General features: G+C 43.1%; 1 protein-coding gene across 7 annotated transcripts in view; it reads right to left on the reverse strand.

Moving 5' to 3' along the window:
• atp11c (ATPase phospholipid transporting 11C) overlaps positions 1 to 14,190 on the reverse strand; it is a 131,133-nt gene that overhangs the window by 80,622 nt on the left and 36,321 nt on the right. For 6 of the 7 annotated variants that reach the window (XR_005457827.1, XM_038775990.1, XM_038775989.1 and 3 more), the window contains exons 6-7: positions 4,632 to 4,760; positions 2,640 to 2,743 (exon numbers count right to left, since the gene is read on the reverse strand). Coding sequence is in view for 6 of the 7 variants with exons in the window: in XM_038775990.1 (XP_038631918.1) it covers positions 2,640 to 2,743; positions 4,632 to 4,760 (233 nt within the window). In the remaining variant the exon portion in view is untranslated. Of the gene's footprint in view, positions 1 to 2,639; positions 2,744 to 3,926; positions 3,998 to 4,631; positions 4,761 to 14,190 lie in introns of those variants that run through there. The other variant, XM_038775993.1, reaches the window with a different exon arrangement.

Here is a 14,190-nt window from a genome sequence, read left to right on the forward strand (position 1 = left end):
AATGTTAATTTGCTCTTACACAGCAGGCGGATTTAATCATACCTTTGCATTGTATTTATTATGTTTTTGAAACGTCATTCTGATTTGATTACATGATAAAATTGTGATCCACTGAAATAGCATTATTTTAATTGATATTCTCTCAGAAAACAACATCTAAAAGCAAAGGTCACTAAAAATGCAGAAAGGTGAACATGGTACAAATTGAACAAAATGCAATTCTGAATGGTAGCGAGCTACTCACAACAGCACCACAATGGACAGCTACTAAACAGAATTGCAAATACATTTTCAAAGAGTAAAAGCAAGATGTCAGATTTTAAAAAGAAACCGTACACGTGTATTTCAATCCTGTGTATTCACAGAATCAGAACCTGAATAAAAATGTCAGTCAAGGCTGTTCCCCCAGTGAAATCCAACTGAATTACTGCTGCCCATAGAATTCCCACCGGTAGAATTGCTGTACAGCGGAGAGATGGCTGACTCATTCTACAGCAATGCAATCAGAACCATAACTCTCCGTTAACTGGGTCCAGGTTCAGCCCGCAGCATTGTAAACCAACAGCATCCTGGAACAGCTGGTGTAGTGCAGCCCGTAGGGACAATCTTAGATTCAAACCAAAATTCTTCAGAGTCCCATTGCGCTCCAACAAACAATGAAGTTGGCTAATTAATGGACCGATGCTCGTTTCCGCTGATAAGCCTATAACTCACTTATACAGCTCAAATATTCTGTTGCTTTTCGTAGTTTGTTCAATGCATTTCCTAAGCCTATCATAGAATCATAGAATTTACAGTGCAGAAGGAGGCCATTTGGCCTATCGAGTCTGCACCAGCCCTCAGAAAGACCACCCTACTTAAGCCCAAACCTCCATCTTATCCCCTGACCCCACCTACCCTTTTTTTGGTCACTAAGGGCAATTTAGCATGGCCAATCCACCTAACCTGTACATCTTTGGACTGTGGGAGGAAATCCACGGAGACATATATCTCCAAATAGTCCCTTCCTTGACCCAGAATCAAATTTTGTTTCATTATACTCCTGTGAAGTGTCTTGGGGCAATCTTCTAAAATGGTCTAACTCTAGACTGGGATGTGTGATCACCGTTGTCACGGCAGTCCATTTGCGTACAGCAAACTCCCACAAACAGCAATGTGCTAATGAGCAGATAAACCTGCTTTTTGTGATGTTGACCGAGGGATAAATATTGGCCAGAATGAGATAATTCCACTGGCTGTCTTCGCAATAGTGCCGTCGGATCTTTTATATCCAACCTAGCAGGCAGGTGCAGCCTCAATTTAATGTCTAATCTAAAAGATGGTGCCTCTGCAATACAGTACTGTATTGGAGAGCCAGTCTTGATTTTTGTGCTCAGGTCCTGGAATGGGAGCCGAATCCTGAACCTTCTGGCTCAGAGAGGAAAAGGGTTCCCCAGCCACATGGAGCAGGAAACAATGAATTGTGGAATGGAGAAGTTATAAAAAGGTATACAATTTAGTGTCACACTATCAAAATATCCAAATTCAAAGAATCTTTTGTAAAGTCCAATCATTATTATCTTCAAAAACATAGTAGTCACTCTACCAGCAATATCTAACATCAGGGTGTTGATTGAGAAGTTCATTTTATTTTGTTGCGATGGATGACAAATTTTTACCACTCCTTTGAAGAGTGTTGTGAGCTTTAGCATCCATGGCTACTTTTCACACCAAAACGCTTTCATTTAATTAAAAAATGTAATTATTAAGGAAGCAAAATGGGGATCTTGTATCAGCACAATTTAACTGAAACCACATCTGAAATAGACTGTACTCGAAACAAAATTGGAAAGTAGGATTTTTGCGTCACATTTTATTAATAGGATAGCACATCCGAATGGAGCATTGCCTCAGTGCTACATTGAAGTATCAGTCTGCCTGATGTTCTGGCCTCAAAAGACCAGGACATTTAAAAATCTAGGGCCAGAAGAGGTCAGCTGCACCAAATATTACTTATTTTACAAATAAACTACTACATCATGGTCATATGGTGTCATTCTCATATCACAATACCCATAGATATACCGAAGTGACTCAAGGGAATCGTTTAGTCAGACTTGGAGAAAACAGGAATAGGAGGAGGCCATTCAGATCCTTGAACCTGTTCTGCCATTTCATTGGACCATAGCTGATCTACATACATTGATTTGCCATAGCTCCATATCAAACAGCTAAAATGTATTCATTTCAGTCATAAAAACCCAAAAAGACCACGGGTTAAGGGAAAATGTGTTCTGGATTTCTACTCCTCTTGCAGAAAAAGTACTTCCTGATTTCGCTCCCAAAATGGCTTCAACATTATTTGAAAATTACATCGCTCTTATCGCTATTCCCCTACGAGTTTTTTCTGAATCTAGTCTTAGTCAACAATTTTAACATTTAAAAAAAACCCACCAATAACAGCTTAATCCTTCAAACTGAAGAGAAAACAAGACAGGTTTATTCAACCTGCTCTCATAATTCAACCCCTCAAAGCCAAGTATCCTACCGGTTAATCTGTGCTGTTCATGTTTCAAATCAGCTTTCAAAACATCTTTCCCGAGGTGTGGTGCCAAAAAACGGAACCCAGTACTTCAGATGGGGGTCAAATAAAAGCTTACTTGTAAAGGTCAGGCTGGGGCTGTTCGCATTCAATGGTGGCGTTCAAAGAATCTACTTCCCTGTCTGTACGGAACGCACTGGTATCCGGCACAGTAAAGTAAGTCTTGTCAAGAAGTAAACAAAATAAAATCAGCATCAATTACAATGCAATGGACTTACATTCACAATGTCTGCCTGCAAGTTGTGCAAATTCGAATTTTCACAGGGTGAATTTAGAAAAAGGTGCAAAGGTGATTTGATGTTAAAAATTTGGAATGCGTCAATAAAAGCAGACAATCTAGTTGGGTGTAATAATATAAGTAATTAAAACGTGAAGTATTAAAAGTCAGAAGCCAGCAAGAAATCAATGAAATTCCACAGTAACATTGAACAGACAGGCAATTCACAGGTGATGTTTTCAGGGAAAAAAGTAGTCAAAGCTACAATTGGGTCATGGAGGTTTACAGCCCAGGAGGGGTTCATTTAGTCAATTTTGCCTGACAGGAGCAATAACAGCAAGAGTGTAAATGCCTGTATCCAGGTCATTAGTGTAACATTAAAGATCAAAAGACAGAAATTTCAGCTGGAGTAAAGCACATTGAATGTAGTTACAGGCTCTGCACAGAGAGTTATGGTTCAGAGCAGATTTGTTGCAATGGTATAGGGCTGCACTGAGCAGGTATGGGGAGGGGGAAGATTTTGATAATATATACAAATTATAATGTAGCTCCCCAGTCCTATTCACACTTGGGCAATTGTAAACAGATGTTGATCGGTGATATTTCTCTGAGGGAGTGGAGATTGGTATGTTTCTTTTATTACTTAATCCAAACACACATTACAGCTGCCAAAGCAGCAAAAATCAGGGAGTTTATTTATGCTTCAAATTAAATTGCTGATAGCAAATAGGAGCAATCTTTAGCCAAGTCGCAATTATTTATTTGAATGAATGTTTGGAGGAAACATCATAATAAATGAGGTGCCTAACCAAAAGCATGCGCAAGAAAATACATAAAGGTCAGTGAACAATTTAGATAAAGTATTTTTAAATCTTACAAGAAAATGTTTGCTTTACTCAATTGTTTCTTTACCTGACCCAGTATCTCACCATTATGGAATCAACCCGTTTGTCATTGAATCTCTCTTGCCTGTCCCTCTACCTTAAATTCTGTTTTCTCCCCTCACCCCCATTTATTCCCTCACTGCAAGTCCCATTTTTCCCCTCACTGCCATCCCCATTTCTGTCTCCAAGTTGCTAAACACCGTTCACTTCTCTAACTTCACCGTTCTGATAAAAGATAATTTACCTGAAACATTAACCATTGCGCTCTTGATAGATGCTACCAGACGTTCTGAGCATTTCCAACATATTCTGTTTCTAAGGAAGCAGAATGATAGAATCAAAAGTGCAAGAGGAGGCCATTCAGCCCATCGGGTCTGCACTGGCCCTTGGAAACAGCACCCTACCCAAGCCCATGCCTCCGCCCTAGCCTCGTAACCCAGTAACACCACCTAACCTCTTGGACACTAAGGGGCAATTTAGCATGGTCAATCCACCTAACCTGCACTGATTTGGACAGTGGGAGGAAACCGGAGCACCCGGAGAAACCCATGCAGACACGAGGAGAAAGTGCAAACTCTACACAGACAGTAACCGGAGGACGGAATTGAACCTGGGACCCTGGCGCTGTGAGGCTGCAGTGCGAACCACTGCGCCACCGTCCGCCAACAAAGCGCAGTATATATACACACATCTTGCATTTTAAAAAATCTGTGGGGTTTTCTTCCTTTGAACTATTGTTTGGTGAAAGTCATTGAAATGACAATGTCTTTATTATCTAAACACTCTATAAATAAACAAAAAAGACTTGTATAGTCAATGAGTGAAAATTGTTATTTTGGGTGCATCGTACTGAAACTATTGCATTACCACAAGTGGACTTAATATTCATGAAACATTATTTGGAGAGTTTACTGGAACTTAGATGGTCGGCTCCAATAGTGTGCTTTACCTTCTGACTTGATTCTCCATCCAAACTAGCAGTAGTAACATAGCAGGTACCATCATCTCTGCTCGAGGATAGAAGAATTAGATCACATGGGAATGTTTCATCTTCTCTCACGCACACAATATCTCCAACCTAAAAAAAAAGCCCAAAAATTAATGTTCCCCCAATTTTTCATTCTGCACAGCTTGCTTGTTGCACTGTGAGGTCCTTTTTAAGATTGCTACATCGTCCTATACCTTAAACAGAACATTGTTTGTGGAGAGCCTGCTTCTTGTACTGCGTGGTACTTACGTATTTCTGCATGGTCACATAGTTGCATAGCTTGGAGGAAACATGACCAAAGATATGCTTCAGGCAACAAGTGTTGATCTATTTTCCAATTTAATTAGTAATAATTTAATTTCATAAATAGCTTACATTGCATGACATTATATTAGGCTCCTCTGACGAGTTAGAAGGCAGTAACCTAAGAATTTTAGAGGAAATTATAAACCGCACCAGCGAAAATGTACTTTTGAATGTTAGCCAAATCCAATAATTTAAAATTCATAGCCATTGAGCTTCCATTCAAGTTTTATTTAAGTACATATAGTATGTCAGACACAACCAGAGGGTTAAATAAAATCAGACGTACATAGGACCATGATGTCTTGTGATGACAATTGAAGTTCTATATTGTGAAAATCATACTGGATTCAGTAACTTTACCAAAGTTTGCACATCTTTAAATATGTTCATTTGAGCCACTTCCCATGAGATTTCAAACCATAATTAGATTTCATATCCAGATACTGCCTCCAACTTCATCAATGTTAACTGGTAGCCACAGTGAGACAGGTTTAGAGAAAGAATTCTTAAAATGCATTCAGGAGAACTTTTTAAGCCAGTATGTAAATGGTCCTACAAGAGAGGGGTGGACCTGGGCTTAGAGGAGCTGGTCGAGTGGTTGAAACATCAGTGGTGGAGGATTTTGCAGAACGTTATAGGAAAAGTCAAGCACAGTGGCTAGCACTGCTGCCTGAGAACGCCAGGGACCCAGGTTCAATTCCAGCCTTGAGTGACTGTGTGTTGAGCTTGCATGTTCTCTCAGTATCTGCATGGGTTTCCTCTGGGTGCTCTGGTTTCCTCCCAAAGTCCAAAGGTGTGCTGGCGAGGTGGATTGGCCATGCTAAATTGTCCCTTAGTGCCCAGGGATGTGTAGGTTAGGTCAAGGGGTTATTGGGATAAGGTGGGGAAGTGGGTTTGGGTGGAGTGCTTCTTCAGAGGGTTGGTGCAGACTCGATGGGCTGAATGGCCTCCTTCTGTACTGTAGGGATTCTATGGATAGGCCTGAGATAAAGGCCGATTTTAATACGATCAGAAAATATTTGGCCAGAGAGGACTGGGAGTAAGACACTTGGGCAAATCTGCGACAAAACAGTGGGGTGCATTCAAGAAGGAAACAGGGAGAGTGCAGGGTCAGCACATTCTAATCAAGAAAAATGGTGGGATTGTGAACCCTGGATATTGAGGGATGTACAGCACTGGATCGGGAGAAAAAGGGAGGCTTATGGCAGATAGAGGGCTCAAAACAGCAGAAGCCCTAGGAGGTGGACAGAATGTGCACGAGGAAACTTAAAAATTAAAATGAAAGCAAAAAGGGGGCATGAAAGGATAGTGGCAGGTAAAATAAATGAAAATCCCAAGTTGTTTGACAAGTACTTTAAGGGTAAAGGAGTAGGACACATTAAGGACCACAGTGGTAATTTGTGTGTGGAGCCAGAGGATGGGTATGATTCTAAATTAATACTTTTCTGTCAGTCAGAGGGACAATGTGGGCATAGAAATCAGGGAGAAGGGTTGTAATAAAATTAATGAGATTAACATAGACAGAGAGGGGGTTCTGAGGGGTCAGGCAGACTTAAAAGTCTGACCATCAAGGATTTTATGTGTGCAGATGTGGGAAATGTATTTATGTATTTGACATTTCGACTTGGACTTCAGCAAGGCTTTTGATAAGGTCCCACATAGGAGACTGAAAGCAAAAGTAAAGTCCATGGGATCGAAGAATTTGGCAAAATAGATCCAAACTTGACAGTGGTAGGAAGCAGAGGGTGATGGTTGAGATGTGTTTTTCTGGCTGGAGGCCTGTGTCCAGTGGGGTCCGACAGTGATCAGTGTTGGGGCCCTCGCTGTTTGTGGTTTCAATAAAAGATTTAGGTACGAATGCAGGAGGGTTGATCAGTAAATTTGTGGATGATATAAAAATTGGTGGGTGAGTAGGATAGCCTTAGATAACAAGAGATAGATAGATGGGTTGGTCAGATGGGCTGATCTGTGGCAAATGGAATTCAATCCAGATAGGTGGGCGGTGATGCACTTGGGCTGGGCAAACAAGGCAAGAGAATACATGATAATTGGGCAGCATGGTAGTTAACATAAATGCTTCACAGCTCCAGGGTCCCAGGTTCAATTCCCGGCTGGGTCACTGTCTGTGCGGAGTCTGCACGTCCTCCCCGTGTGTGCGTGGGTTTCCTCCGGGTGCTCCGGTTTCCTCCCACAGTCCAAAGATGTGCGGGTTAGGTGGATTGGCCATGCTAAATTGCCCGTAGTGTCCTAAAAAGTAAGGTTAAAGGGGGGGTTGTTGGGTTACGGGTATAGGGTGGATACGTAGGTTTGAGTAGGGTGATCATTGCTCGGCACAATATCGAGGGCTGAAGGGCCTGTTCTGTGCTGTACTGTTCTATGTTCTATAATTGGCAGGGCCCTGGGAGGATTAGAGGGGTCTCGATGTGTATGTGTATCGGTCCCATAAGGTAGCAGAGCAGGAGGATACAATGGTTAAGAAGGCACATGGTATACTTGTCTTTATTAGCCAAGGCATAAGAGTAGGGAGGTTATGGTGGAACTGTATAAAATGTTGTGAGACCACAGCTAGAGTATTGTGTGAAGTTCTGGGATCCAAATTATAGGAGGGGCACGAGTGCGTTGGAAATGGTGCAGGGGAGATTTACCAGTATATTGTCTGGGAGAGTTTTAGTTATGAAGAGAGATTGATTGATTTGGGTTGTTTTCCTTGGAGCAGAGGAGACTGAGGGGCGACATGATTGAGATGTGTTAAATTATGAGGGGCATGTGCAGGAGGCCTGTTCTGGAAAATACAGAATGTGTCATTTGAAACATAGAGGTCTGCCAATATCTGATCTGGGAGAGTGCAGGGAAAGATCCCACAAGAGGTTGGTGGCAGCTGAAAAGAGCAGAAACTGTGGCCAGCTCTTCTGTCAAAAATGCAGTCAATTTCAGTCTGTCAGAATTGTTAATACAACCTGCAGCAGGAGAAAGGGAAAAAGAAAAAAACAGAGTTTGCATAAATTTCTTTGTGTTGTTGAAAAATTGTAATGGACTGCCCCTTTAAGCCCCGTAGTCCTTTCCCTATCGGAGGTCCCGATCTCCCGCCAAAAATAACAGCGCGGGCTTTCCTTGCCCCTCCCCCCACGTGCGAGGCAGCAGCCATCAGAAGAAGAGAGCAGCAGAACGCGAGAACAGCAACAGCTGGCGGCCGGGGCACGGCCCGGGGGAGCTCCGCTCCCCCCAAGGAGGTGGAAGGCTCAAAGAAACGGCAGCAGAACGAACGCGAGGGAGCAGCAGCTGGAGAGGTCAGAACGGAGCTCAGAGGAAGGAGGACAGAAAACAGAGAACCAGCATCAGGAGAGAAGAGGAGGAGAGAGAGAGAGAGAGAGAGAGAACTCGGTTATGGGAAAGGCAAAGCAAACAGCTGATTGTAAACGGCAATAGATTTAAAGAAGGCTAGGATTTAAAGGTAAAATGTTAAGTTTGGGTCTGAAGGTCCCCAACCAACCAGACAACATCCAAAATCACTAATCTGTTTACCTTTCTGTAGAGAAAGTGTTTACAACTTATAAAAAAAAAGTATGTTAATAATAAAATAATTTAACCTGAAAAAGTGGTTATTAGCTTACTTCACTTCCTTAATAACGCAGGACCCAGGACATCAATGCTATTAAGGGGTAAGTAGGTAGAATTCTTCGGTGAAGGTATGGGTTATACCGGGGGATAACTTGAAAGGAGAGTTTGACCTGAATCGCACCCACAGAAGCCTGTATCGGAGTCAGGGAGTGAGAATCCCTGTTCACCATTTTAGAATATTGGCCCTTTTTTTTTGGTATAGGGGGGATTCTAAGACAGAGTGGTGGATTTTGAAAAACAGGCCATTCGACCCACCACGTCTGCACCAGGGTGGTGGAGGCAAAGAAACTCATAAAATTTGAGAAGTATTTAGATGTGCACTTGCGATCCCAAGGCAAACAAAGCTATGGGCCAAGTGTTGGAAGGTGAGATTAGAACAGGTGGTATTTTGACCAGCAGAGATGCAATGGGCCAAAGGGCTATTTCTATGCTTATAGGACTCTGATTCTAAATAAATAGAGATGCCAGAAAATCATGAAAGCAAGATTAAATATTTATTATACAAATAACAAAAATATGCTGACATCAAACCAAATGTGTTTTAAGTCATAATAAATTTTGGAATTAGTCCAAATAGATTTTGTAGACAACACAGGTGTTGACAAGTCTTTTTCCAAAACTCATTCGCATACATGACTGCACAGGCTTTGCCACCAGCTATACGTATAGGTACATTTGCAAACATAAATTATGAATTAAGGTGTTTCAATGTTGGCTTCCTGTTCAGATGTAAAACACTAAGACAGTGGTAGACTTTGGATGAATGTGAAGAAAGGTTGATCTTTGGCTGACAACTAAATGGAAATAACAGTGACGTCAATTTGGAAAACATCCCCAGCATTCATCAGTCTGTTGAGCTCAACCTTATGGTTGATCCTTTGTGTCTTTGGAAAATATCAATGACAATCACTGAATGACAAGTTAAATGGAAACTAAAGTTGGAGCTGGAAAATCCATCTAAAAGATAATGCTGTGTATTTTGTTTTTAAGACTTAAAGTTATTTTTGAAGGTTTGCAGTTCAGCCAATTGGAACAAAACATCTCATTAAAAAGCAATGCAATAACGAACAGCGACATTGAGAACATAGGGGCAAATGTTAAATGGAAATAATGATGAGTGGGAACGAAACAGTGACATAATCCATCAGAAGCAGCAGTACCTCAACTAAATTGCAAGTTTTGACAAGAGATAAAAAATATCAGGCGATTAAAAAAAATCAAGTGGTTACAAACATGGGGATAAATAGAACAAAGAAAAATACAGCACAGAATAGGCCCTTCGGCCCATGATGTTGTGCCGAACTTTTGTCCTAGATTAAGAACAAATTAATCTACACCCCATCATTCTAACGTAATCCATGTACCTATCCAATAGCCGCTTGAAGGTCCCTAATGTTTCCGACTCAACTACTTCCACAGGAAGTGCATTCCATGCCCCCACTACTCTCTGGGTAAAGAACCTATCTCTGACATCCCCCCTATATCTCCCACCATTCATCTTAAATTTATGTCCCCTTGTAATGGTTTGTTCCACCCGGGGAAAAAGTCTCTGACTGTCTATCTATTCCCCTGATCATCTTATAAACCTCTATCAAGTCGCCCCTCATCCTTCTCCGTTCTAATGAGAAAAGGCCAAGCACCCTCAACCTTTCCTCGTAAGACCTACTCTCCATTCCAGGAAACATCCTGGTAAATCTCATTTGCACCTTTTCCAAAGCTTCCACATCCTTCCTAAAATGAGGTGACCAGAACTGCGCACACTACTCCAAATGTGGCCTGACCAAGGTTTTGTACAGCTGCATCATCACCTCACAGCTCTTAAACGCTAGCACACCGCAGGCCTTCTTCACAGCTCTATCCACTTGAGTGACAACTTTCAAAGATCTATGAACATGGACCCCAAGATCTCTCTGCTCCTCCACATTGCCATCAACCCTACCGTTAACCCTGTATTCCACATTCATATTTGTCCTTCCAAAATGGACAACCTCACACTTTTCAGGGTTAAACTCCATCTGCCACTTCTCAGCCCAGCTCTGCATTCTATCTATGTCTCTTTGAAGCCGACATCAGCCCTCCTCACTATCCACAACTCCACCAATCTTCGCATCATCTGCAAATTTACTGACCCACCCTTCAACTCCCTCATCACAAACAGCAGAGGGCCCAGAACTGATCCCTGCGGTATGCCACTGGTAACTGGGCTCCAGGCTGAATATTTGCCATCCACCACCACTCTCTGACTTCTATCGGTTAGCCAGTTCATTATCCAACTGGCCAAATTTCCCACTATCCCATGCCTCCTTACTTTCTGCATAAGCCTACCATGGGGAACCTTATCAAATGCCTTACTAAAATCCATGTACGCCACATCCACTGCTTTACCTTCATCCACATGCTTGGTCACCTCCCCAAATAATTCAATAAGATTGGTGAAGCAAGGCCTACCCTACACAAATCCGTGCTGACTATCCTTAATCAAGCAGTGTCTTTCCAGATGCTGAGAAATCCTATCCCTCAGTACCCTTTCCATTACTTTGCCTACCACCGAAGACAGACTAACTGGCCTGTAGTTCCCAGGGTTATCCATATTCCCTTTTTTGAACAGGGGCACGACATTTGCCACTCTCCAATCCCCTGGTACCACCCCTGTTGACAGTGAGGATGAAAAGATCATTGCCAACGGCTCTGCAATTTCATCTCTTGCTTCCCATAGAATCCTTGGATATATCCCGTCAAGCCCGGGGAACTTGTCTATCCTCAAGGTTTTCAAAATGCCCAACACATCTTCCTTCCTAACAAGTATCTCCTTGAGCTAACCAGTCTGTTTCACACTGTCCTCTCCAACAATATGGCCCCTTTCATTCGTAAATACTGAAGAAAAGTACTCGTTCAAGATCTCTCCTATCTCTTCTGACTCAATACACATTCTCCCGCTACTGTCCTTGATCGGACCCACCCTCACTCTAGTCATTCTCATATTTCTCACATATGTGTAAAAGGCCCTGGTGTTTTCCTTGATTCTACCCGCCAAAGATTTTCATGCCCTCTCTTAGCTCTCCTAATGCCTTTCTTCAGTTCTCTCTGGCTATCTTGTATCCCTCAAGCGCCCTGTCTGAACCTTGTTTCTTCAGCCTTACATAAGTATCTTTCTTCCTCTTAACAAGACATTCAACCTCTCTTGTCAACCATAGTTCCCTCACTCAACCATCTCTTCCCTGCCTGACAGGGACATACATATCAAGGACACGTAGTATCTGTTCCATGAACAAGTTCCACATTTCAATTGTGTCCTTCCCTGACAGCCTTATGTTCCCAACTTATGCACTTCAGTTCTTGTCTGACAGCATCGTATTTACCCTTCCCCAATTGTAAACCTTGCAGGCACCTATCCCTCTCCATTACTAAAGTGAAAGTCACAGAATTGTGGTCACGATCTCCAAAATGCTTCCCCACTAACAAATCTATCACTTGCCCTGATTCATTACCAAGTACCAAATCCAATATGGCCTCCCCTCTGGTTGGACAATCTACATTCCGTGTTAAAAAAACTTCCTGGACACACTGCACAAACACCACCCCATCCAAACTATTTGATTTAAAGAGTTTCCACTCAATGTTTGGGAAGTTGAAGTCACCCATGAGTACTACCCTGTGACTTCTGCACCTTTCCAAAATCTGTTTCCCAATCTGTTCCTCCACATCTCTGCTGCAATTGGGGGGCCCATAGAAAACTCCCAATAAGGTGACTGCTCCTTTCCTATTTCTGACTTCAACCCATATTACCTCAGTAGGCAGATCCTCCTCGAACTGCCTTTCTGCAGCTGTTATACTATCTCTAATTAATAATGCAATCCCACCACCTCTTTTACCACCCTCCCAAATCTTATTGAAACATCTATAACCAGGAACCTCCAACAACCATATCTGCCCCTCTTCTATCCAAGTTTCTGTGACGGCCACCACATCGTAGTCCCAAGTACCGATACATGCCTTAAGTTCACCCACCATATTCCTGATGCTTCTTGCGTTGAAGTATGCACACTTCAACCCATCTTCGTGCCTGCAAGTACTCTCCTTTGTCAGTGTTACCTTCCCCACTGCCTCACTACACACTTTGACGCCCTGAACATCGGCTACCTTAGTTGCTGGATGACAAGTCCGGTTCCCATTCCCCTGCCAAATTAGTTTAAACCCTCCCCAAGAGTACTAGAAAGCCTCCCTCACAGGATATTGGTGCCCCTCTGGTTCGGATGCAACCCATCCTGCTCGTACAGGTCCCACCTTCCCCAGAATGCGCTCCAATTATCCAAACACCTGAAGCCCTCCCTCCTACACCATTCCTGCAGCCACGTGATTAACTGCACTCTCCCCCTATCCCTAGCCTCGCTATCACGTGGCACCGGCAACAAACCAGAGATGACAACTCTGTCTGTCCTGGCCTTTAACTTCCAGCCTAACTCCCTAAACTTGTTTATTACCTCCACACCCTTTTTCCTACCTAGGTCGTTGGTACCAATGTGCACCACGACTTCTGGCTGCTCCCCCTCCCCTTTAAGGATCCTGAAGACACGATTAGGGACATCCCTGGCCCTGGCACCCAGGAGGCAACATAGCTTCCGAGAGTCTCGCTCGCGACCACAGAATCTCCTATCTATTCCCCTAACCATTGAGTCTCCTATCACTATTGTTTTTCTATTCTCCCCCCTTCCCTTCTGAGACTCAGAGCCAGACTCAGTGACAGAGACCTGGCCGCTAGGACCAACCCCGGCAGGTCATCCCAACCCCCAACAACATCCAAAATGGTATATTTGTTTTAAAGGGGAACGGCCACGAGGGATTTCTGCACTGTCTGCCTGTTCGTTTTCTTTCCCCTGGATGTAACCCAGCTACTCTTGTCCTGTACCTTGGGTGTGGCTACCTCCCTGTAACTCTTCCCTATTACCCACTCTGCCTCCCGGATGATCCGAAGTTCATCCAGCTCCAGTTCCCTAACACGGTCTCTGAGGAGCTGGAGTTGGGTGCACTTCCCGCAGGAAGATGTCCCTCACCACCCACATCCTGCAGGAGGAGCATGGAACTGCCCTAGCCTCCATCACCTCTTACCTTACAGAATATAGCTGCGCTGTGGACCAACTGGAACTCCACCCTCTGACTCTGCTCCCAGTCAGCTGTACTCTGTAAACTCCCGGCTCCCTTCACGCTCTTTGAGGAAATGAAATGAAAGGAGCACCTTACTCCCTCCTCACCAACTCCCTCAGTCACCAAACTCTCACTACAGCACTCAAATGCACCCAAATTCAGCACTCCCTCAGTCACCAAATTCTCAGAAAGCACTCAAATGCACCCAAATTCAGCACTCAGTGCAAACAAAGTCTGCACTGTAACTAGCTCAGATTTATACTGTGACTCTAGCCTCTGAAAACTGGCTTAATCCAATTACCTAATTAACAAGCTCCAGCTGCAAGTAGAACCTTTGTTTAAAGCTGATTGAAAATTCACCTTCTTCTCAACCAAACATCAATTTTTAAGTTAATTAACTAAATAAAACAAAGACTAGACTTGAGATAAAAAATAAACCCTTAATAAGACAAAG

The sequence above is a fragment of the Scyliorhinus canicula genome, chromosome 17, assembly GCF_902713615.1.
Source record: "Scyliorhinus canicula chromosome 17, sScyCan1.1, whole genome shotgun sequence".
NCBI lineage: Eukaryota > Metazoa > Chordata > Chondrichthyes > Carcharhiniformes > Scyliorhinidae > Scyliorhinus > Scyliorhinus canicula.